Below are 27163 nucleotides of genomic sequence, written 5' to 3'. Positions count from 1 at the left end.
CACGGTGTTCAATAAATTTGGAAAAGTTATTTCACTAATTAGGACTGAAAAACAATTATATGATAATATAATGAATAAGGTTGTTAATTATTTTACATTTTAAATGTAGCGGTGTTATCTGTTACATTACTTCTTGAAGGTGTTAATGCAGTAGTTAAGAGTTTCCAAATTTATTAAACACCTGGTATACTAATAAATATATAAGCACGTTATTTTCACCGATTTTATATGTTAGTTATATCATAAAAAATACACAAAGTTATGAACACATGATTGTAGGTATATTCATAGAATGTTATTAAATTATAAAAATATACCTCAATACGTACAGATGTAGATCGTTGAGACCACTAGCTACTATACATACATTACATTATAGTTATTATGCGATACATACTTAATAAATAGAAATAATTTTGACAAAAATATAATTGAACACATATATTGTACCAATAAATTATAATACAATTATATTATTGAGAATAAATAAACGAACGTGCATACCTGTGTACCGACTACCGACAATCTTGCGTACCAACAAAGTATACAATATTATACTTGATGTATTTCCACTCGTGTATAAATATAATCAGCAATAATCAGGACGCGCCGAATAATAAACTTAAAGTATGCACGCGTAACTATCGTATATAATAGGTCTATTTCGTAAAACAATATATAATAGTATACTATGTGAATCTCATAGAAAGAGAATGATATACATGATTCCGTTTTCCGGGGTGAACAATTTCAAGCGTTGTATAATAATATTTAAAAACAATTTAAAAATAAACAAAAAACAAAAAAAAAACAAAATCTTATCGAATATCGTTAGTGATAAATTATATGGCGTTCGCGTGTACGCATACTAAATTAATAAGTCTACAGAGGTCTTATACAGTGTTTATTAATTATCGCGGTGTAGGCGTTACGCGCAATATAATATAATAATATATACCGAACACTGTTCGGTCGGCGGTTGTCCCTCCGCGGCGGAGAAATGCGAGGCGTAAGGACAGAAAAAAAATGTAATAAAAAATATAATATAGAAAGATGTATATAACAAAACGTAATAAAAACCTCAGCCCGCTATAGCGACGGCGCCGGAGTTGTATTATTATGACAACGATGAAGACGCGATCAAGTTGATGAGCCGTATAAGAGCAAAGTCAGTGCCGTTTGTACCTATTTTAACAATGTAACGTCGTATATGCGGGTCACAGCTTGTCGAAAGCCCTGGAATTAGTGAGCAACTCTCTGGTCAGCCTCCACGTCTGCTTGGCCGCGTTCTCCAGGCTTCCCGGCGCCTTGCCTTTGAATAGGTCGACGTGCGGCAAAAAGTAGTGCGGACACCGTCGGCACTGAAGACAAGAGATGAGTTGCAGTAGTATGCCGTTGATGCGGTCACTCAGGCACGATTCGTCCCATTCCATTTCGAGTGGGTGTTTTTCGCACTCGTACAACAGCAGAGTTTTGATGTGATAATTGGTTACCGGGTTGCCGGGCAGGTCCAGGTGCCGGTCCCTGAGTGTCTTGAGCACACTTAAGCATCTTTTCCGGCAGCCACCGTACATGAGTCGGTTTTCGACGTCCACGAACGACATAACCCACGCGTCACCCTCTAACGCAGACTGCTTACCGTGCAGCGTCACGCACTCCTTGGACAGCAGGTCGAACCCTTCGGTCTTGACCTCGGCCACCAGATTGGGATGCGGCCACGGGATCTGCGGCAGTGGCCAATGTGCGGACGATCTGGGCCATATGCCCGCACACTTGAACGATGGCGTGATCTGCACCACGTAGCGCTCGCGTATCCGGAGTTTCACTTCGCTGGTGTCCGCAATCATCTTGACCGAGTCCCGGTACGCGCACTTGTCACACGCCTGTGCCACCAGCGTCTGGAATCGGGACCGGATCTTGCGAGCCGACAGGTACCCGGAAGCCGTGATGAACTCGACCCACAGGCTCATGCTCCGCTTGCGACCGTCGCTGAGCTTGAGCACGGCGCACCCGGGCAGCGATCCATCGTCGACGAAGTTGAGCACGCCCATCTGATTCAGGTAGAGCACTATTTCGAACTCGGTGGGTGACACCACGTCCAGGCCTTCGTATCGGCCGTTGCACTCGACCAGAGACGATATGAATCGCGGCTCTTGGGCCTCCACCTCCCGGAGCACGTCCTGGACAACCTTGCACACTTCCCGGATCGTCTTCGCCGCAGCCGTCTTCCGGGTCATCACCCGTTCCGCCCAAAACTTGCTCAGCTGGTACGACATCTTAGTGTGGGTCGACAGCATGTCCTGCGGCACGAGCATCGCGGCTTCTGTGGCTGTTGTACCGGCACCGTGTCTCATGTCACCCGATGATGCAGCGGTCAGCAATGGTGAACCGCGCGGTCCCGTCACGACATGGCCGTGCCGACGATATTATTAATATACCCGATGACGCGTGTACGCTAACAGACGAGAAAACGGAAATATAACGTGTGCGTATCGATTATAATAATATTTAGATCTCGGCGAATTCGCGTCGAAAATTATAGCTCTATACGTAATAGGTCGCGGTGGGTTCGTTGCGATATACGATGATTTATGTGAATTACTTATTTGAGCGACAGTGTAATGTTGTGTTGTGTGCAGTGCGAGCGGCGTTAGACGTGATACTGCGGTAGTGCGACGGCGGTGTCGGTGGCCGCTCGGTGGAGCCACGACGACGACGTCGCTATCGTCGGATGGTGGCCCGCGTCGGGCGTTCCCGCTCGACGTCGCGGTGGGGCGCGGTCCTGCGAGGCGTCGACTACCGAGAAACGCCCATTTCACGAGCGCGCGCGCGCTCTCTCACCCGCGAGACTATCGATCCGGGGCGGGTTCCGGGCACGGTGGACGAGGATATCTACGACACATTGATAATAATATATAATATTGTTCTTCTCCGCGGCTGTGTACGACGGATTTTGCGGCACGGGCTGCCTTTTTTTCCCACTTCTTTTCCCCCTATTTTGTTTTTTTTTCCGTTTTGTTTTCGTTCCTGCGATGCGCTTTTTTCCCGCATTTCACGGATTGCTCGTTGGCGGGTGTGTATATATGTGTGTATGTGTGTGTGTGTGTGTGTGAGAGAGTACCGTGTGTCTGCGCGTAAGTCTTTTTCTTAGGATTTTTATTTTTTATTTTTTTTTTTACTTTATCTCAAAGTGTTTTTTCTTCGTTTTATATTTATACGCTGCTCTTTGGCTACACTCGGTATTCGTATATATATATACCTATATATTTATTATATATGTCGAAGCTCACGTGTAAAGTATATTATATACAGGCTGATTCACCCGCGAGTGTAATGCTCACCCTTCAGTTTTTCTTTTAACACCTGTATTATAACACATTTATATTAAAATACCTTTATTTTCAAATTATTGATATTTTTTGTAATGTTTAATAACAGCTAGTGTTCGCTTTATTGATAAAAACCTATGTTTAAAAGGAGAACGATTTTTTATTACTGAAAGTTAATAAGTGAATAAGTTTTGTATTCAACATTTGAACCAGTTTTTAGTTTCTCATCAGTTATTAAAATGTTTGTGCTACAGATAATTAATATTAAAATGAATGGTTTCTAAAAAATATAGTATTGGATCTATTATTTACTATACTAACTTGGACAATGTTTACAAATCGCAAATATTGATGGGTTAATGTTATTAATTACTACAATTGTTAAATCACTGTATAATATAGCCCTCTATATCCATCTATTCATGCAAACATATATTGTCATATTACCTATCATATTATCTCCTTAGTACCTATATATACTCAAAATTTAATCCACTTGATTGAATTTTGATTTTGATACATAAAAATCTACAGAAAAATTGTCCATTGTCATTGGAGTAGTTAGACTAATCGAGTATACATAAAAATTTGAATAAAATTATTATTTATGAAAAAATAAGTGTAAGCGTATATTCGTGAATCACCCTGTATATTCATCACTGGCTCTGTAACTGTTTTTCTCTCACTCACTATCTTTCTCTATACGGACACACATACATACATACATATATATGTCTCTCTGTCTCTTTCTGTATCTTATACGCATAAACGCACGCATGCTCGGGCAGGAAATTCGATATGTTTTTTTACCCTCGAAACGACGCGTTTTCATAATTTATTATACGAGCCAAATAGATATACTGCTGATGTGTGAGTGTGTGTGTGTGGTGTACGATGTTTGGTGTTTTTTTTATTTCCATTCCAACTGTCTGTATATAGTGTTTATTGCTACAAGAGAATGTATTTGTTACCTATATATATACAATTATTAGTGTGTATAACTATAATATCCCAAAAATCTAAACGATTATATGGGTATAAATTGTATATTATTATACGATATGTATGTAAATTATGTCTATTTTTACTCATATAATTCGTTCGATCGATAAATGTTACAAGCAATTAATGTAGTTTAACATTTTACATAAATTATTCTTTATTATTTATTTATTAACTGTATGTCTATATAGTCTATACTATATATAGTATGAAAACTATATATACTTAATACATATTACAATATACACTATAAGTAGTATCATTTTTATCGGTATATAGACTTCCGAAACATTATTTGAGAATTGAATACGTCAAATACTACATGTTGACCAATAAATATATATTTATAATTTATATATATATATATATATGTAGTCCTAAGATTACCAATTGTATTTCTATTTTAAAAATACAAGTCCATTTGAAAAATTTGATTACATAAATTATATGCTTAAATAATATAGTTATCTATTAATTGTACTTCAATACATCATCATCTTTACATTCGATCATTATTATACCATAAAATCTCTCTATTATATGTTACTACTTTTAAATTGACTGGTCTTACATTGTTTTTTTTTTTATTATTATGTAGATTGTTCATAGTTGTTAATAATATTATTATAATTATTAATTTATAATACTTGTTTTTTAAAAATCATAATTAACCTGTTTACTGGAAACGTATTTGGTGATGCATAATATATTATAAATATATATTGTATAGTACGCTATGCAAAGTACACAGATTACTTAGACAAAATGAAATATTTCAAATTTCATATGTATGTTGTATAGTTAAATAAAGCAGTTCTCGAAACGATCTAGATGGAAATTCGATTATTTACTTGTTATAAATGCTATATAAATTTCTAATTTCCTACTAAACTATGAGTTCGATGGTCCAAATTCATATTTTGTATTTTACTTATGAAAAAAGAATCAATTTGAATTATCAATATAATCGAAAGAATTATCAGTAAAATATGTAACTGTTGGCGGATTTTATTTGTTTTATTTTTGTTTATCCAGCTTATAGATAAAATTATATGTTGTCCAATCTAAATAAATTAGATAATATTCAAAAAAATACCTATATTATTAATTTAACAATATAATAATAAACAATGTTATTTTCTAACCTAACGTATAAATAGTTATATTAGGTAGTTTCTATTAAAGTTTGGAAGTTTGGAACGTAAATAATAATATTTAAAAAATCGAAAAATATTCAAATAAGATCGACTCTATTTGTGACTTATTGTTGTTGCAAGATATCATGATAAGTATAGAACAATTTAAATTCGTGAATTGTATTTATTTAGATTCTTTTAATAAAGCCACAAAAATCATACATCATTGTTTCGTGCAGAATCTAATAAAAATTACTGGTTATACATAGGATCATTGTTTGTTAAATGCGAATAATCAATAGGTATATATTTATATCCATACGTATGTTTCTAATAATACTATTATAATATAATAGTTCATATTATACGTACAGTATATTAAAATATTAATATTAATATGTTATGAAATGATCTTTATATGCGTATTTGTATACACTAATACACTTACTCACCATTTTTGAAATCATGACGTTTTGTTTTTAGTTTTTCAATTACATATCAATATGGCTTATAATAGTAAAATACATGATTTTAATATTTTTATTCTTGATTTTCTCGTTAGTACCTACATAATATTATATACCTAAATAAACGATTTCATTCTTTAAATCATTATACATAGGTAATAAGTATATATATTTATAGAGGTAAAGTGTTACTAAGTACTAAGATAATGCTTCTTGCCAAATAATACATGAAATTATATCTTATATTCTATGTATAATATTTTAAAATAAAAGGCTTTTATATATTTGTAATAATTTTATTTTCAGATTATTTTAGCATGTATTATAGGTGTATATATAATATATATATATATATATATTAGTCTATTATATTGTTTATGAATAAAGTACTCTATTATGCATATTTTATAATATTTACATTCAAAATTACTAAGAGTTTAATACATTTAAAAGAAAGAAGCTTTTCATGAAGATACATAACAAATTTCTTTATACTAAATATAGTATAGTAGTGCTATACGGTCTAGAGTCCATTTTATCAGTTTTAATAATAGGTATAATAAGTAATAATATGTAATAAATAACTAAGTATCTACAAACAAAATGGTATAGCATTAATACATAATCCACATAATACAGCTAATATTGCACACATACAACAAAAACGAGAAAAATAAACAATAGTAACTTACATATTAAAAATGTTTTATCAAAAAGTAAAAAAAAATAATTAAAAAAGTATAAGTAGACATATTAATAACGATGTAGTGTAATATATAGTAAACGTATCCTATTAAATCATTCGAGTGATGAATACATGCGATCATAACATATATAATGTATGTATATATTATATATAGGATACATATACATATATTTATAGCATATATAGTGCGAAAACTACAGAGAATAATCGTTATCGATTCGAGAGATCTTTCTGGGCGGCTGCAATATGTTTATAGCTAATAATCAAATAATATATTATAAAATATTATATTAATTATCGATTTCAGCGTTTGACGAAAACGCGTTGACTAGTTTTGGTGGAGTATATATATAACATCGTATAATACTTGTATATCATATATATATATATATATATATATACATGTGTGTGTGTATGTTGACACGCGATGCGATGACAAAATACACAGTGAAACCTCTTCTGACTACACCTCCGAATAGCGGACAAATTTACCGAAACCGCGAGTTTGCGGTATTTAAAAAGGTTTCACTGTATACTGCACTGCGGGTGTTATAATATATAATAGGATACGCGAAAGCCCTTTAGAGCTTGTCGAAGGCCCTGGAGTTGGTGAGTATCTCCCGGCTGAGCCGCCACACGTGCTTGGACGCGCTCTCCAGAGACGCCGGAGTCTTACCCTTGAACAGGTCCAGATGTGGGATAAAGTAGTGCGGGCACCGGCGGCACTGCAGGCACGAGATGAGCTGCAGAAGTATGCCGTTGATGCGGTCCGCGATACCAGTCTCCTCCCACTCAGCGTCCCGCGGGTGTTTCTCGCACTCGTACAGCAACAGCGTCTTGATGTGATAATTGGTGATCGGGTTGCCGGGCAGATCGAGGTGCCTGTCCCTGAGAGTCTTGAGGATGCTCAGACATCGCTTTCGGCAGCCGCCGTATAGCAGCTGATTCTCGACGTCCGTGAACGACATGACCCACGCGTCGCCCTCCATCGAGTTTTGCTTGCCGTGCATGATGACGCTATCCTTGGACAGCAGGTCGAACCCCTCGGTCTTGACCTGTACGATGAGGTTGGGATGCGGCCACGTGAGCTGCGGCACAGGCCAGTGGGCGGCCGACCGCGGCCACACTCCCGCGCACTTGAACGACGGCGTGATCTGCACCACGTACCGGTCCCGGATCCGGAGCTTCACCTCGCCCGTGTCCGACATCATCTTGACCGAGTCCCGGTACGCGCACTTGTCGCACGCCTGCGCCACCAGCGTCTGGAACCGAGACCGGATCTTGCGAGCCGACAGGTACCCGGAAGCCGTGATGAACTCGACCCACAGGCTCATGCTCCGCTTGCGACCGTCGCTGAGCTTGAGCACGGCGCACCCGGGCAGCGACCCGTCGTCGACGAAGTTGAACACGCCCATCTGGTTCAGGTAGAGCACGATCTCGAACTCGGTGGCGGACACCACCTCCAGGCCCTCGTACCGGCCGTTGCACTCGGCCAGCGACGATATGAACCGCGGTTCCTGGGCCTCCACCTCGTGCAATACCGTCTGCACCACCTTGCACACCTCCCGCACCGCTTTGGCCGTGGCCGTCTTCCTGGTCTCCACCCGTTCCACGCAGTACTTGTTCAGCTGGTACAGCATCTTCGATTGCGTGGCCAACATGTCCGACGGCAACAGCATGCCCGCGGTCAGACCTATTAAGGTACTCGCGAACGTCGTCGCACACAATAACAAAAAAAAAATAAAAAAAAATATTGCAATAATATTGCGCGCACTGCAATCTTCGCGCGATCGTCGTCGGCCGGTGATCACTGTCGCGGTGTACTGATGTGGCGGCGGCGATGCTGCTGTGGCAGCGGCGGTCGTCGCGTGCGGCCCGCGAGATCCGTTCGGTCTGTGTGCGCGCGTGCGGCGGCGGCTGCGTCGTGCGATCGGACTGCCGGGCCGCCGTCGCGATCTCGGCCCACCGCGGTAGTAGCGACCGCCCCGATCACGCCCAGTCGACCAACGGCGTGCCACCCGCCCGTCGCGGATCGATATCGGCTTCGTCCACGGCTTAGGCGGCGGAGTCGCGGCCAAAGCGCGATCGCAACTTTTATTTTTTTCCCACTTTGTCCAAAAAGGTCGTATCTTATGTGCCCGTCGTCTTCGCCTTTCTTCGCTGGCCTATCTCTTAACACTCCGTATAGTATATAATATGCATTAAAACTATACCTATATCTGTTTAACTATTGACTTTGCCCGAGAAAAAGTACAACTATAACATAAAACACGGTGCTATACATATAACGGTTTCTTATGTTTTCCAATGCAGTTCAAGCTACGTATACACTCTCTAAACTTTTTTCCTGATATATATTCTATACGAACAATATAATATACTATGAAACTTTCTTAAAATTCGGCCTAGTACTTTAGGATTTTTTATTATGTCTTTATATTATACAAATATATAGATGCACAACGAACATTGTATTTTTCCATATACCTATCTTGGTATTAGTATTATATATTACCCAATATTATTTCCTTTAATAATTAAAAATAAAATCCCACAGGAACGCATAGTGGTTCGGTTATATAGTACAAACCATTATTTTTCAATTTTATTTCTATATCCAGTGGTGATTTACCTGTATACACCTTAGTAAAAGAATATATTCGATTTTTGCGAGCCAAAATTAAATTCAAATGTGACCTATTAAGGATCACACTACCATGATAGCAACATTTAGAAGTTGCAGGGTTGTAAAAGTAATAATAAGCCTATATAAACGTGTATATTTGTTTTCATCTCTATCTAAAAATATAAATAATATATATATAAGTATACCTATAAAGATACACACTATAGTAAACTAGTATATCTACTATAGTTTTGCTTGCGTATTCCGTTTTTTTCTCACTCAGTGAACAGGTGCGAAGACTTCTCAGTCTCGTAGTTTTCGCTATTGACACTTTCATAAAAGGTATTCGCGCGTATAATAATGTATTCGTTATTTATATATATATATATAGACTCATACGTGTGTGGTGTGTAGATCATTATACGAGTTTCGTACCATGTACAATGGCTCGTTTCAAACCTAAATATTATGTATTATTTTTATATATAACTTATATGTTCATATATGTATACTTATATTAAATATTCGATACACACACACACATATATGTATTATAAGAATGGCGATTTAAATGCATAGGTATTATAATATACCTACGTATTAGGTAATAGGTAGGTATCTGCATATAATATATGTATATATGTCTGCGGGTAACCTTTGCATATTATATTCAATACAAAATAAGTACATGAATGTGTTCTGATCGAGTGCGGTAGGTTTTATGTATATAGATCCTTCGTTGCAATATATATATATATATACACCATTTGATATATTGTCTAGATATATGTATAATAATACATAAAGGTATATATATATAATGTGACTGTATGTAAATCTTCACTCACTGCTATATAGCCTTATTCCGTCGTATTTGTCTTGCGAAACTCTTCTAATTGACCGGAATTTCTATACGCATTCCACATTTTACCGCGGCCAAACGGAAATCCATAAATGTCTCGTTTAATGCGAACTATATAACTGCATTGTATTCGTATATAATTATACATATATGTATGTATATGACACTGCACCGAGTGCAGTGCACTTATTGTACCACATTTCATTCCAATTATCATTTGTGTCGTAGTGGCTAAAGATTGTAAAAATCGTTTTATATACTAATATGGTCGTTTAAACTCTACACTTTATAAATTACTTAGTATCGTTGTACAAAGTTAAATTGTATCTATATTATATATAAGTAATAAGTATACACGAGTATTTACTATGAACAACTTTAAATAACGATCTTCTATGTCGTTTAACTTAATTCATCGTGTACTTTTAGGTACATAGTATATATTTACATTTTATAATGGACCTTTTTAACTCTAGTTATTAGTGTCATTCGTGGTTCTCAAGAATAATATACTAGGACTATTACATAAACACACATATAGGTAATTGAATGAAACACATAAATAGATATATGCATGCACACTGCTGCTCAGTTTACAAACATGCATTTGATATATTTATACCTATTAAATATACATATAGGTACTATTGTTGTACCTATATCTACAATTTTTCCTTGCACTTAAAAACATAAAATACCTATAGTACACCTATACGAAGGTATATTAGTTAATACCGCTGGTGTATAATATCATAATAATTAATGTTTAAATCACAAGAAAACACTTATTTTTAATTATTATTGCTTTTAGATGCATCATAGTGATTTCTTGTATATAACATAATATATACCTAGTGGATAAAATATATATCATATATATATAAAAATCTATATTCTATTTATTTATATGTTGACTAAAATGTGTATAAAACGCGTGTTATTTGGTAAAAAAAAAAAACACAAAAGTAGATTAAATTGATTCGTTCACTTTTTTGTAAATATTATTTCTATGTGACTTTGTAAAATGAACATTATACTTAAATATAATATACATTTATAATAGGTACATATACTTTCGTAACATATATGTTAGAAAATAGAGTATAATAAATTATAATTTTACATAGGTAGTCCGAATCATAGCCGATGTGTTATTTTTAATTCACAAGACTCACTATAACCTGCGAGCTATTACTTTATATTTTTATCACACTATGGTCTATAATCGGAGGTCTATGAAACCTTTTCTGGCCTGCAGGCAGGATATTAATTTTTTTAACTATTTTTTTTCATATTTAAATTTTTCATTTACTTTCTTTGGATAAATGCATTCATCATTAAATATTGATGATCTCCAAAATCTTCCTGAATTCTTAAAGCGGCTCTCCAAAAATATTAATTAATGATTCCTGATATACGTACAACATAATATTATACCGTCAGATCGAGCAGACCAAAAATAGTGAATATTATTGGCAATCTCTTACCGTGCAGCTTCTATGACGTCGATTTTTGATCACTTACACGTGCACACGTACATATATTTATACATATGTTATTTACTATTATTACGTCTAATTCCGTTCTTCCAATGAAATGGCCGCCGCTATATATATATATATATAGTATATACCTATACTATCTCTCGTAATCCTTATAGGCACTGGAGTTACGGTTGCGCTCTTATATATATATGTATATATATATTATTATATGTGCGCGCGTTCTCGTGGGGGATGAACGTCACTTCGGATTACTGTGGCAATTTGTCGTCGTCTCTGGTGGCGTAGAGCATATCTCTGGGGGGCGCTCGCGAAACTCAATACAATGGAAAATATTACTTTTCGTGCGCCAGCAGTTTGATTTGTGAGTATACTGTATATTATGTATATGTATACTGTAGTTCCGGCGTATGGGATCGTAAAAGAAACGACTACAGAAATAAAACAAACGCATACTGCGAAAGGAGCGCGTACCTACGTCGTAGAATTTGTCTAATAAACATAAAAATAATAATAATACGATTTAAAATAATATATTATCAGTTTCCAGAAAAAAATGACTAGTAATAATATGCAAAAAAAAAACGTTGATTTAAATATCTTCAAAACATTAAGTGCACAATTAAATTATATGTGTCACCATGGTCCGTCTTATTAATGGTATATCGTATATATATTTTGACTTGACTGCTGTTTTTATATTTATATCAATTTAAAAACATTTAATATTTGATTATATATTTTAATTGTAGATTGAGTGTTTGACGTGCAAATATACAATTTTGTAAACAAGTACCTCCATTTTTACTCAGCCAGCCAAACAAATATACAAATGTTTAAAATTATCGGCTTTCATTAGAAAAATATGGTTTTAAAACTAAATCTAATGTAAAAAAAAATATATTTCAAAAACTAGGGTTTTCTGAAATAATGAGTTTCTTAAATCCGTTATAAAGGATGACACCCCATGTACATTATACTTATGTATTTACTGTGAATATTAACGAGAAAAGCAATTAATATTTGTGCGCGCGTGTGTGTGTGTGTGTGTGTAAGAAACCGTACGGCCTATAATATAGTAGGTATACGTTATATGCAGTCGTGTGGTGCGCGTAGGTTGCCGGGCCACCTCGTCGAAACAACAACGCCGCGGAGGCGCATAAATCACCAAAGGATGCGGCGGCGGGGCACCCATTAGACCCATCGGTGGCGCGATTATTTTTGGAACCAGCGTGTGTGCTATCCGTGTGATTTTGGCGATCGTGTGTGTGTGGCGCCTATATGACGTGCTCGGTTTACGCCACAATAATAATAATAAATACCGTCGAGCTTATATTTTGTCGTGTTTCGTGTGTGTGTGTGTGTGTGTGGTGTGTACACGCGGAACTGCGGTTAATATTCACACGACCGTTGCTGCGACCCTCCCCCGGCAACAAATATTAATTGTACATCATCAACGCTGCACGCCCGTTAAAGTGTAATCGCGTAGTATATATAAATATATATATATATATGTGTGTGTGTGTCATCTTCGATGGGAGGAAATGAGAATATCAATTAAAGGTAACGCCAACCCCACCGCTCCCCAGCAGGGTTACACTAAGTATATACCACGTAATCGTAATGTTATCCCCATTTATAATTTTCTATTGTAAACCAATAATGATCACACCGGGCATGGTGAGTGTATTATATGTACTGCACAATAGTACATAATATAGGAAACTTCAGATGATAAGTAATTATTGTGAAATTTACTGTATTTTCCTTGTACCTATGTATAATCGTGGTGTGCAGAACTGCTGCAGACAATCCGTTTATACGAATTTTATTTTCGAAAATATACCTACATATCTTTTTATGCGCAGTTTCTCACTGTTCAGCAATATAATGATATTCGTCGATATATTTATTCATATTAGGTATGTGTATATAATGCTCGAGAAATATATATTATTATTCATTGGACTAAAATATAATCATTCCGACAATATAATCGTATTACACGGTAACACGCCACCGGAGTCGAACGTGTGTAAAATATATATATCATCGAAAAAAATTCCATTTCACAACTGAACGGTTTTCGGCACGTGTATACGCCTATTTATATGTGATGTATAACGACTGGAATTCGACTCGGAGATTTAGCGTGTCTCCGTGTGTATATATAATATAATGAGGATACACATAATAAGCGGACCGTCACTCGATTTTCGAAAAGTTATATTACATTGGCCGCGTGCAATTTATTACCATATTATTCATACAATGGTCGTATAGTCCCGAATACATCATATTGTAAGGTCGTCGCGTGTGTGGCGTAAGTATATTACTCTCTCTCTTTTTTTCTTTCTCACACACAAACACGAACTAGCGTAGACTAGATTGAATAAAATGCGTGTATACAGGATAATAATAATTATCGCAGGACGAAGGTGGTCCTGTAAACCGAGTGTTGTATGCGGCCGGCGACCATCACTGTCCGTGGCGGCAGGCCACCGGGGAATTGTCATCGCCTAGACACAACATCCCTAATAAATTACTGGGGAGGTTCGTCCTATTAAAAACACGTGCTGTGCAGCAGATATAATATTTCACATCGAGAACGACTGCGGACTTGTTTATTTTACTCTCATAGTCTGCACTCTAATTATGTACGATTTTTATACGGATGATGTATATATATACATACGTTTTCGTCACTTTAATTTTAAACATACCTATTAAATTCAAAAGTATCCAAATAAAAAAATGTGCGCAGACGCTTTTATAAGTTAATTATCCATCCCTTCAAAAAAAAAAAAAAATAATATATATATCATATAATTTCTGGTCTACAAGAAGTCCCGCTTAGAAACTCAATAGCTATAACAATTGATTATCAAAATATATATATATATATATATATTTAAAACACTGGAAATAATGATGTGTTTATAAGTATACGTTTGTTTGATTTAAATAAAAAAAAAACTAAAATGTACTAAGGAATGTAGTATTTAATTTCATAATAAAATTCAATAGATTAACTTATGTAAAACTGGCATAAACCACTACTTAAAAAAAATAAATTGACTTAACACTACAATTAACTAACAATTTTAATTTTAAAAATATTTTGTAAAAAACCATTTACTAGGTATTTTAATTATATTATTTTACTGTTTTAACAAATTTTATGTTGAATTTAATTATTTTTTCTTTTTTTGCCATAGTATAATAATATGTATAATTATGTTATATTTTTCGTTGTGAAAGAGAATGTTTGAATTGTTTTTATTAAAAAAAAAAAAATAGAAAAAAAAGTACTCTCTTTAATATGATACATTAATTAGCTGTATTTATAAATAGTCGCCGGAATCAACATAAAGAAATTCGACGGAATTGATATTGAAACGATGGAATCGACAAAACCCCAAAATTACAATACTCAACAAATGATTTATTTTTAGTGATCGTACAACCAATTACATTTTTGTTTAATTATCGAAATTAAACGTGCGTGTATATTCCTTAATTTATTTGCAGATACCTTTTACAATTTATTTGATCTTTAAACGAAGTTAATGAATACAAAAAGACGGTATGAGTTTATTTTAGTATTTTTCACTGTTTTATAATAAGCTCAAAAAATAATTGACCATTTAAATTTAATTTCGCGTTTCATTTACCTCATCATTATTTAAACACACGTCATACACACACATATTATACGCTTTTATTTAAATGTACCTATGTGCATAATATATAACGCCGTGTATAATACTATGGCCATATTATATACCAACAACTGTTAAAATATAAGACGGCGTACATTATATCGTAGCCATAAATTCCGATTTTAACGACTCCGTGTTTCTGGATCGGCTTGAAATCCGAATACTCGCGACCTGTAGTCTTAGTGTGTTTTGTATATTATTATTTCCTTTTAATTTTATAATAATATCATCTGTTGGTATAGGTATATATGTATATTGTATATATTATAACCACGTGTATTAATATCTCTTGCCAGTTCGTTATTCTGACTCACGATGTATGCGCATATAACTACAGAATGTTATATGGTTGGCAGCACGTCGTAATTATTTTTATTTTATCGTTATAACAATTAAAATATGATATTATACAGATAATGACTTTAAGTGGACATAAGAATCAAAATAACATGATACACCTAGCTGGCTAACTATAGCATATTATAATATGACGTCTTCGTATGGGTAATAATTTCTGAAAAATATATTTGCCGCAGTACCTATTATAATCGTATTCGTCACGAACATTTGACAGTTTTGCATCTTATAACTTATATTGATTCCCCCGAGTATAATATGACAAATATTTATTATAAAAATTTATGTAACCTACGTACCTATAATTATATTTAAAAGTGAAAATGAATATTGTGGACTTTCTTCAACGCTGCGTACTCGTAATTTGACAATTTTTTTTTTAGTTTTATCATTTTTACCAGGAATAAATTAAATTATGTTTTTAAATTATGCGTAATAGGTACATAATACTCGTAGATCAGAGCGGCAATTTCCGAGTAGTGTTCAATTATATAAAATTATAAAATAGTATTTTATTACCAATATTATACGTATAATAATAGTTATTACATGCATATATTTGAAAATAAATATACAAGACATCAAATCGATCTGCAAAAATGTTGTAAATAATAAGTATATAATACTCAGTAGCGGCAATAAGTTAAATTTCAAACAAACATGATAGCACGAGTGCATGACACGACTGATAGTAGAATTCTAACGCTTTGTACCCATTACTCGACTCTAGATATTCTGATTAATCATTTCTACATAAAAAGCTTAACATACAAAAGTTGTAAATATCTGTAAATTTTAGCTACGACAATCCAGAAGGGAGTAAAAACGTGTTACGAATAGTAACTGGAGACTAATAGTGCAGTCAATTGCAGGGCTAATTATATTTAAGTTCTTGTCAAACTAAACAAGCCTGGAAGACACGTGTTAATCAATATTTTTTCGCGTTTTTAAAATAGATGTTGTGTATAATAATATAATATGTTAAAAGGAATAGATAACTGCTCTTTTTTCTGATTATTTTAAAAAGTAGTGAACATGTTCGATTGTGACGCCAAAAAATACCAATTTAGATCCAATTTGATGAAACTATTCTATCAAAATTGCAGATGATCAGAGCATTTCTTCTTTTAGGAAAAGTGTCTTCAGACATAAAACACACACAATATTTTACGATGCTAATACATTTATTATCTTTTGGCTAAAATCTAAAATATACATTTGATCTAAATATCAACATCTACCTATATATAGTTACCATCATGTTATAACAGTTTTTGTTTGTATTTTAATTCTTATAATTCTTGCATCATAGTCGGCGGCATGGTCCTCGTCACTTATCTCGTCACCTCACACTCGAAACTTTAATATGACCGATGGATGCAGATCACGCGCTGCAGTTTGTATACACATTATACTATACATACATATTATATAGCGCAGTAGGGGACATTGACGACAAATCGCAGTAAAATAAACGCGCGTGCAAGGGGTACGACCCCAATATATAATTTACGAAACTTAATTTAATAACATTCACTGGATGTTTATGTGCACTGTACATTCGTATATATTACGCGTATGTGTTCATGTACGTGTGTGTTATGTATATTATAATATTATATTATGTACAAACAATGAACGCAAACACTACCGTGCCGCGCCCCTATCAGTGGCTATGCCATAATCGTATAAGAGAGCTGAGAGACCGACGAAACGTGCACATTATATGGATTTTCGACCGTATGATAATATGTTATTATGATGTACGATGATTATATAAGTATAATAACGCTTTTAAATAAATCGCATTATGGGCGTAAAATCCGCGGGAAAATTTTAGGTACAGTGAAAATAAAAAAAAAACGATATTATAGTTAGCACAGTTTACTCATTTTAAGGGTGCCTAATACGTTCAATATTTATTCCATTTATGACGCTACACTTTCGCAGCAATTTGTACCATGTACATAATTATTCGATTTTATATCTATCTTTTTAAAATTATTTAAAATAACATATCATTCTGACTCAATAAAAAAAAATATTGCTTATACGTGACTTTACGCCACTGACTTACGATGAGCTTCGAACTCATGTAATATTTTATATTTTCGAGTGTGTGCTTATATACATTGCCATATGATTCGTACAGTTTCGTCGTTGTTCTGTGATTATCTGAATGTATAATTACGGTCATCAAGTATTTTCGGAAAGTATTGTCTATATTCATTATAACTACTTACTCAACCATCGCCAAGTTTGGTACGTATATTATTGTCAGACAAATAGAAGAATATTATTCCATCGGTGAGTTAACGGCTAAATACTTAAATTTAATATAATAATAACATTATAATATATTTATATAGATAAAAATCTTAATGACACGTAATGTACCGACATTAGCGAAAAACGATCGTTTACCCGATTATTATACAGTTAATTTGCGTTAATCACGAAATGTATTCGGTTGCGTGAGCTTAAATAGACGCCAAACACTGTAATATTTATCATTCGTCGTTATCGAGTCTAAATTATAATATAATATTTTATATAGATACTATCAAAAAATATATAGTCACAACTCGTAAGTCGTATGTAGTATAAAGGTATAGATATATCGTTGTTGTAAATATTGAAAACTTTGAATAATAAAAACGGAATTATAATATTTTTCTATATAGGTACATTGATTAATTGGTTTTTGTTTACTGCAATACAATAACATAAATAGTTTGAAAATTATTTTAGTTTTCAATAATAGTCTCAAAAATAATAATTCTTGTTCTAAGCAGTAATATTGACTAAATAATAAGTATAGTTAAGTTTTACTGGAGTAATATTTCAATAATATATTAAATATAATTTTTGTTCACAGGTATTGAAATACTGCGATCATTTACATGGAAAATGGTATTTTTCGGAAATCAGGGCTATATTCTCCCGTCGGTACTTATTGCAGAACATCGCTATTGAAATATTTATGGCTAGTCGAAGTAAGTACCCGTTAAATATACTACATATTTACACTGTATTATTATCTAGTACCTACGTAATGTAGTAGTATGTATACTTATCGTATTCTGCTTGATTTTTGGAAGTTTCAAATGTAGTACTCAATGATCATATGTTCAAATGCTTGATTTTCTTTGTACTACTTAAAGGTTCTGTAGTAGTATGTATATAATCGATACTTATATTTTTCAAATGAGAATCCTTCTTTTTTACTATAAATTATTTACCTAATCCTCAAGTTTTTTTGATAGTTGTATGTACCTAATTAAAAATCTAAACAAGTAGTTTCTCATCTATTAAAGTATTTAAACTAAGGCTAATAGTCCTTAAAAATATCGAAATGGTCTTTTAAAAATATAAAATAGATGTAATATTATAGATTTATTATGATTTATTATACTTACACCATTTTTACAAATTGCAAATTATGGTAAAGTATTAATATTACTAACGCTGCAAAGTCAATATAGCCCCTAAATTTCTCAAACCTATTATTCTTATTATAAATCTAATATCTATTGTCCGCTAAATAATTTACTCTAGAAAAAAGGAGCTGTCGTTTGAAAAACAAAAGTTTGTATCTCCACAATATACTCCTTTATAATTACAAGAACAATTTTATGAATTTGAAAATAATATGGTCTAGTCTTTAAGTATATTTAAAAATTACAAAACAGATTTTGAATTTTGGGGGTGATATATAATATATGTGTATATGTGTGTGGTAGTAAATTGTATAGTATTTATATTTAATAATTTCACTCCGTAGTGGGGCATTGTAGTCCCATAGAGACTTTAACGTCTCTTATCGATTTCATTTACGTAGTATTTCGTTGGTCGTTGTGTTATAAAAAGTCAAGTACCCACACTGCTGTTAGTTTCGATGTACCAGTCCCGCGTATTAGAAGTCTCCGAGTATAAGTATACCCATATTCTACTATTATTAACTTAGTTTTTTTATATAATATGTGCTCGTTAACAACAGGTGGTAGGGATGACATGCATAATGTTCCATTAAATCTAAAAGTAGCCACGAGTAGGTATACGCAATGAAATATAATAGTCAGGCATCTATAATATTATCAAACGTACATATGACGTATTATATACTAATATAAACGCGTGTTCCATATGCCGTTGGGATTATATATTTTTATTAAGTCGCACCGGATGGAATTTAATTCCCATACGGTTTGTGTATTACGTACATTCTGCTGTGACAGTCCCGACGCAGGTTCCACGCAATTTTCATTACGATAGAATTATTATTTATTTATATACTTTTAGTATTAAAAATATATATTAATTCCTAGATTATAATATGTTTTTTACATTAATTGATAATTTGCTAAATTGTACAGTTAATATCATGGTAGTCATAACATAATAATATTTGTAAAACGATTATTTGTTTTTTTTTTTTTATTAAATACTCGTATCTATTTAAGAGAAGAGTTAATTAATCAGGTATACAAATTTATCAATATGTGTAGCGAACAACTAACTACAGGAAGTAAAATAAAGTTTAACAATTTTGCAGTGGTTTTGATTGAAAGAAGTAGTGTATGATAATTATGAAAATAAGGATAATAAAAACACTGCACAATTTTCAAATTGTTAGCGTTTGTTTCATAAAAGTTACTTGTTTAACCTATTAATCTTTTAAATATAATTTTTCATTATATTTTTATATTATTCTAAATACATAAAAAAAAAAAAAAAATGTGTTTGCAGTGCAAATTGTCCATGTGGAGAATTCTTTATAGTTATCTCGTGTAGGAGGTATATCTTGTGTCGTCGTGCGTTGAAAAATAACGTTTGATTTACAACCGCGTGTATTATACAGAAATAAAAAGCGTTGAAACGACATTCGCAGCTATTTACCTTTCTGGTTAACTACCTCTATAAAATAAACTCGTAAATATGTATAATATCGTCTCTGGAAAAAACTACTGTGACTGTCATCACTCATCGCACGCGCCGACTAACGCGCTACAATCGTATCGCTGCCATATAATGTGTACGCCTAAATAAAACTCGTTTCGATACGAATCTCCTCATAGGTAAAGAAATAACTATATATATATATACTTGTGTGTATGTGTGTGTATTGTGTATATGTATTATATAATATCGTCGTTGGACCTCATGCCTCGTCATATAGGTAATAACATATTAGTGTATCTATATAGTATTTTAATCGGAGCGCATAAGAAAATATAAACTCTACATCCGAGTAATATAATAATAATTGAAATTTCATCTGGTCTGCACATAGTGTTTCAGTTGAATAGTCCATAGGTTTTTTTCTTTTTTAATTCCACGGCCGTTTGTGAACACAAAACATAATTGATTACATTATGGTATATACCATATATGTATATATATGTTGTGTAGATATATACGTTTTAGGAACGTGTTCAATGAACGAATCCTGAGCGAGTTTGTTGTATTATTAGTAATTTATCTCTCATAAATCCAAAACCACTTACAGTTCGTTTTATATTTAATGTGATGAGTAAAATATGAGTAAAATGTATCTAATATGTGATGAAATTGCGAAAAAAAATTGTATTTCTGTTTATATAATATTATAAGTTATTATAATAATGTATAGGTGTTAATTAAAGTTTATCCGTGAAACACCGGCCGTTTTATGCTTTATCTTCTCGTTTCGAAATGAAACCTATAGCTTTTACACAATTATAACAGTATTATTAAAATTCAAATAATTGATTATTAAATTAAATTAAAGGTTTTTTTTGAAATAAGTAATAAAAATTAAGTACACAATATCAGTTACAAAAAAATGTTTATACTGTTATTAGCATTAGCATAATATCATTTGATATGATAATGAATGCTATCAGATATTTTTCATAATTGTCTTCACACATCAATTAACTATCATATTATATAATACTATAATAATAACGAGCAAGTTCTTTGTGTCAAATGTAAATGTGCTCAACAAATACGTTTAATTAAAAAAATTAAAAACCTGCCTTTGGTACATTTTTTATAATATATTAATTAAATAAATTTAATTTATGTATCTTAGTCTCGCATACATTTAGCTGGTTTGATCCAAATATTTAATATTTATCAAGTCAATTATAATAATATATTATTAAACATTTTTTTTCTCATAAAATCAATGCTATCGTTGTGTACATAAATGGTCTTCAATATTTAAATCAAGATATAAAACATAAAATGAATTATGCCCGCCACTAATATTTTCGGGACGCGATCAACAAACGAGTCTACAAGTTTTTATTAAATATTCATCCTATCACTCCTCTCCTTTTCTATTAAATGTGATAAATAGTTGACCATTTATGCATGTTTTAAAACATTTGTCCCCATTTTTTTCCCTCTAAATTCTTTTAATAATAATTTATTTTTCAAATTGTTAGATTATTTGAAAAGTTGAAACGGGTTAGAAAAAAAAATATAAAAGTTTAATTATCAATTTATTCCAATTATGAGAGGAATTTATACATTTCAACAAAACTAGGTATCACGTTATAAATAATTGTTGACTATGGCTATTTAATGAAAATAAATATAATTTCAATTTAAAACAACTTCTTCTAAGTGAATATCTCAAACCAATATAGATCGCATATATAGTTCTAAATATATAAGTACAAATTATTATGACTATAGACTTATTCTCCGGAACCATACGTGTATGAATTGTTGATAAATTTATTTTATATTTTAATAATTTATAAATTACAAAATTGATTATATTATTATACTGCGCTATTCAAGTATATACTTTTATATATGTGCATTAATATCATTATTGTGTTATGTATCAGAACAATCTGAATCGATAAATTGTGTTTATAATAATATAGTTATTATAGGTATAATAAACGATTATATAACATTATGTGTATAACTATTTGATTTGCCGGATTCCATTCCCGCCCTAAGTGTGTGCTTCAGTGTGTTCACTTTGTATAACGGACGTCACTTCAGCAGCCAAACACATAATATATATACATATACGCAACGAGACAATTTTTTTCTCTCATATTATTATTATTACCATCAGCTCTCGCCACCAGTTCTCTGCGGCGTTTCTGTGTATGCCCGACGACATTCCAATTGAGGTTTTTGTTTTTTTTTTTTTTTACACAATAAAATATATATAAATGTAATATTTTTTTTCTACTTGCCGTCGTCGTCGTCGCGTCGTAGTAACTGTTTTTTTTTCAACCACTCTTGCACCGTCGTCGTCATCATCGTCGGCTCGGCTTTTGTCTGTCGTCCAAAGCCGGCCCGCAACAGATTCCGAACCGGACACAATCGGCTCTCGAAATCTCACGGCCGGTCCAAATTTCATCCCAACACTATATAGTATCGCTTTTTTCGTTCTTATTATATATTATTACATGTGTGTATACACACTGGCAACTGCGACCACGATCACGCCATTAAATATTATATTAAGCTAGCGCGCGCCGCGCACTTTTTTTTTTCATTTCCATTTTTTTTTCGTTATTATCTACGCGTGTTATTAAATACCGCGTGTAATGACGTTTTTTAGTCTGTCCATACAAACCATAGTTCCAGATCACGTCACGATCCGTGTACATTATATTTTATGACATCGGTCCAAATGGGCCTGAGCAATAAATCCAGTCGGCAGATAATTAAGACACTTTGCAGGTCTGATCATCATCGCAAAAATACAAACGTCTCGTGCGTGTATGATATATATAGGTATATTATACATGTAATAGTTATATATAATTGGCTCAGCCGTGCTCTGTACCAAACCACGTACTGACTTTTTTTTTCACTATCTATCATATTTTGTTTGGTCCATAACTTATCAGAAATATGTGGTTTTTAAGACTATTGAATATAGTTGGTACCTATATGTATATGAATCCTACAAAATATTTATTATGTAGTTTGTGCATTTCGAACATCGATGTTTACATTTCGAAAATTTTTTAGATGAATTATTTTCAACAATGCAACTATTACGTTTAAATATAGATACACTAATGATTGGGTAATTCTAAATATGTGTATCAGCATACACCTTACTAGTAATTAATTATTTTGAGTTAAAACAAATATTTAGTATACCCGAGTGTACATTATAATTAAATTTATTAACTATCCATATTACTCACATCCGTTATATTTTTGTTCAAAAAAAACCACTTGGTATATTGAGTTATAAACGTATCGTTTTATGGTGATTTTTCGCTATAATATTATAAGGTATAACTAATCATAATAGGTACGACTATAACACATATATAATTTGTTAAATTTGTTTATAACGATTATTTTATCTGTATATTTACGGTTCACTTGTATCGAAAAACAGTCAGTTGTTCGCCATCGATGATCGATCACCGTGAATGGTTTTATATACGTAGGTAATCCGTCTTGAAGTCTATATTATTATAATGTATGTACAACAGTAGAAACACGAATTAGCACTTATGACTCGATTGTTGATCAATTGCTTATAAGACAACGCATATTTAACATAATTTGTACGTTTATTTAGTAGTAGTACTTACATAAAAAAATATAGATAATTTTATTCATTGGAAACCGTATTTTCGTTAAAAAAATATCCCGTGGAAAACGTTTTTTTTTTAAATCTTATACTACTTTTGAAGCGTAACCCGTTTGAAATTTGTTAACTCAGAAACGAATTGTCTTGGATACGTAATTCTTTGGAAAATATTCTAGGTAATGAAAATATTTGTTTTTTTAACTGGTATATATTGAAAATTTTCGCTGGAAATATGTATATTATTAGATTCCGGTATACGGTTACAAACAAATACTTTTCCGATTATAATACACGTGTTAAATAAATACGAATCCAAAATAGTGTTTAGTAACTGTTGAATTTTCAAACGAATAAATTTCCAAGTAAATAATTTCCTGTCAAAATATATTTCAAAAGCAATAATGTTTCAAATAAATACCTCCAGTTTGAAAACATATTCCTAATTTATGCTTTCTGACTAATTACCTATTTTCCAATAAAATAATTATAAAAAAACAGGATTTCAGTGCTGGTCGCTATATTTGTACACTTTTCGTTCACCAGATTTAAATTTCCATTTAGAAATCCTTCCATATAACCTACCAATAGATCTTTAACACAATAATGTGTAGAACACCAATTGTACAACTTTGTGTGTCGGTTTTATCTCTGATAATACGATATCTGACTGATTTTACTGATACTTACTGATTTTTGACGATAGTTCATTTGTACTTGCAGTTATAACTACATCTATAATCTTATCGAATTTACCCATAATATATATATTATTATAATCGGTTATATATGTATAAATATGAGCGATGTGCGGTAAACGTGATGCTTTTTAAAATTACCAAAAAATTCATGTTTTACTACGTGCGTGTCTACTATTATATATACGTGTCTACCATAATATACCTACTTATTACCTCTATACTATACCTATATATGTATACGTATTTATGCGCTGTCTGATTTATTGTTACGAGTGTGTGGCGTTTCGGGGTTCGTTTTTAAACAGGAAACGTTCGTTTTGAATAGGCCGGAAGTGCTTAGGGGTCGTACGGATTGGAGAAATTATCTTCGACCCTTCTCGTCGGCTGCAGGGGCGGCGGCTACACTGTACGAGTGGTGTGTTTTGTTAAGGGCGCCGCTGGTACTACCGGATCAATGTTAATTCGATTTTAAAGGACGGCCGGCAAACTCATTTGCCACCACCCTCTACTCGTGAGTCCCGAAACTCTTGCATCGCGTATGTACAAATATATATATTCAAACACAGGATTTTACCACCATGCCGCCGCCGTCGGTACAACACTTCAGTCCGCTCGAAAGGGTCGCGCTGCAGAAAACGAATTATATGTACACGTCACCCTCGTCTGTGTTAAAACAACTCTATATCACCGCTAAATGGACGAGAACTATCTATCTCTCTATCTTTGTATATATATATATACTATACATGTAGACCGCCTATACACAAGAACTTTAATCTAGTAGTACACTGCAGCAGTGTCCCATATACCCCATCACTCTTTTTCTTTTTCTTCTTCTTCTTCTTATTTACGGCATATAAATCGCAAAGCGCGTGTTCTTTTCAATCGGCTAAAAGGATTTGGTCCAATGCATATAACATATTTAACAAAATTACATTATATGTGTATATATATAGAGTTACATACACATGTTTTGTATGTACACTATACAGGGTATTCACCCCCCCCTCCCGCGGTCACGTGTTAGCCATATGGTAAACTTTAAATCACTGTTACCTACCCTGTTTAAACGTACATTATTTCTATGTGTATTATTTATAATTTTCATTATATTATATAGTTATACACAGAGTGATGTGATGTGGTTGTGAAACTATTGTGTTTTGTATAACCTGTAATACTGTAATTTTTCTTATGCTCTTTTAAATATATTGAATTTTGTAATGCACTTACATATTATCACCTCCGTGTCAATAACAGTTATTGTTTATACTTTTTTATACTATTGGTTTTTATTTAAAACAATTAAAAAAAAAAATGCATTTACACAGCTATAAATCTCATTGCTGTTGCCACTATATTAAACTAATATTATTTTTATATTCCAATGGTAATCACCGAACCGAATAAATCTATGTTTAAAAGTAATTTATTCATCCAGCTATGTGCACTCAATGGCCATGTTATTTTTGATGTGCCTATTAATAAAATAAACTATATACACGCATGTCGCATATGCAACTCGTAGTCTTGCTATAATAATATATATGCATCTTAAATTAGTACTTTTAATGGGACGTGGTTAATTTTTCTTCACGTGTTATAATTTATTATATAACGTTTTACGTTTTTTTAATTAATTGCACTTTAAAATGTGTTTTGTATACAATTCATACAAATTATACCTTAACGTGTTTAGTAGTTACATATATTATACTGTACTGCATTATACTTATCTTATAGTATATAACACTATTAAACAAAAAAAAACAAAAAAAGGATATAACATAAAATTCAACTATTCTAGTGGAAAGCTTTATGTTGAAATTTGTAAATTTGCCAACATTTGTAAAAAAAAAACTTTTAAATTATTGATTTTATTAGACATAAGTATATTATAACTTAAAACTAAATCTGTATTTTAAAAGTTGAATTTATGGTTTTCAGTAAAATACTTACGATCTACTTCAAAACAAACAAAAAAATAAATATTATCAGATGTATAATAAAAATAAATATTGATCAAGTTTAGATTAAAAATAATTTCAATTTAAAAGTTTATTTTTTTAAATACATAGGTATAGCTTTTATTATATATAACTTGATACATATTAACCGTACGATTAATATATGTACATAAAATAAAATAAAATTAAAATAAAAATAAAAAAAAATAAAAAA

The 27163-nt window shown here is 32.5% G+C and overlaps 3 protein-coding genes across 11 annotated transcripts in view; 1 reads left to right on the top strand and 2 right to left on the bottom strand.

The window, feature by feature from the left end:
• The window catches only part of LOC114131353 (neurobeachin), a 224593-nt gene that overhangs the window by 190971 nt on the left and 6459 nt on the right, over positions 1-27163 (top strand). For all 9 annotated transcript variants that reach the window (XM_050200867.1, XM_050200864.1, XM_050200862.1 and 6 more), the window contains one exon: positions 18588-18705. In XM_050200867.1, the coding sequence (XP_050056824.1) occupies positions 18588-18705 (118 nt within the window). The remainder of the gene's footprint in view (positions 1-18587; positions 18706-27163) is intronic.
• Positions 260-2701, bottom strand: LOC114131336 (protein mab-21-like). The gene has a single exon (XM_027996526.2). The coding sequence runs from the start codon at positions 2352-2354 to the stop codon at positions 1218-1220; it is 1137 nt and encodes a 378-aa protein (XP_027852327.1). The 5' UTR covers positions 2355-2701; the 3' UTR covers positions 260-1217.
• On the bottom strand, positions 6608-8587 carry LOC114131337 (protein mab-21-like). Its single transcript, XM_027996527.2, has one exon. It carries the CDS (start codon positions 8317-8319, stop codon positions 7222-7224), a length of 1098 nt encoding a protein of 365 aa, XP_027852328.2. The 5' UTR covers positions 8320-8587; the 3' UTR covers positions 6608-7221.

This window comes from Aphis gossypii, chromosome 2 (assembly GCF_020184175.1).
Source record: "Aphis gossypii isolate Hap1 chromosome 2, ASM2018417v2, whole genome shotgun sequence".
Lineage (NCBI taxonomy): Eukaryota > Metazoa > Arthropoda > Insecta > Hemiptera > Aphididae > Aphis > Aphis gossypii.
Note: the sequence above shows the minus strand (reverse complement) of the source record. Positions and strands in the feature narration are given on the sequence as shown.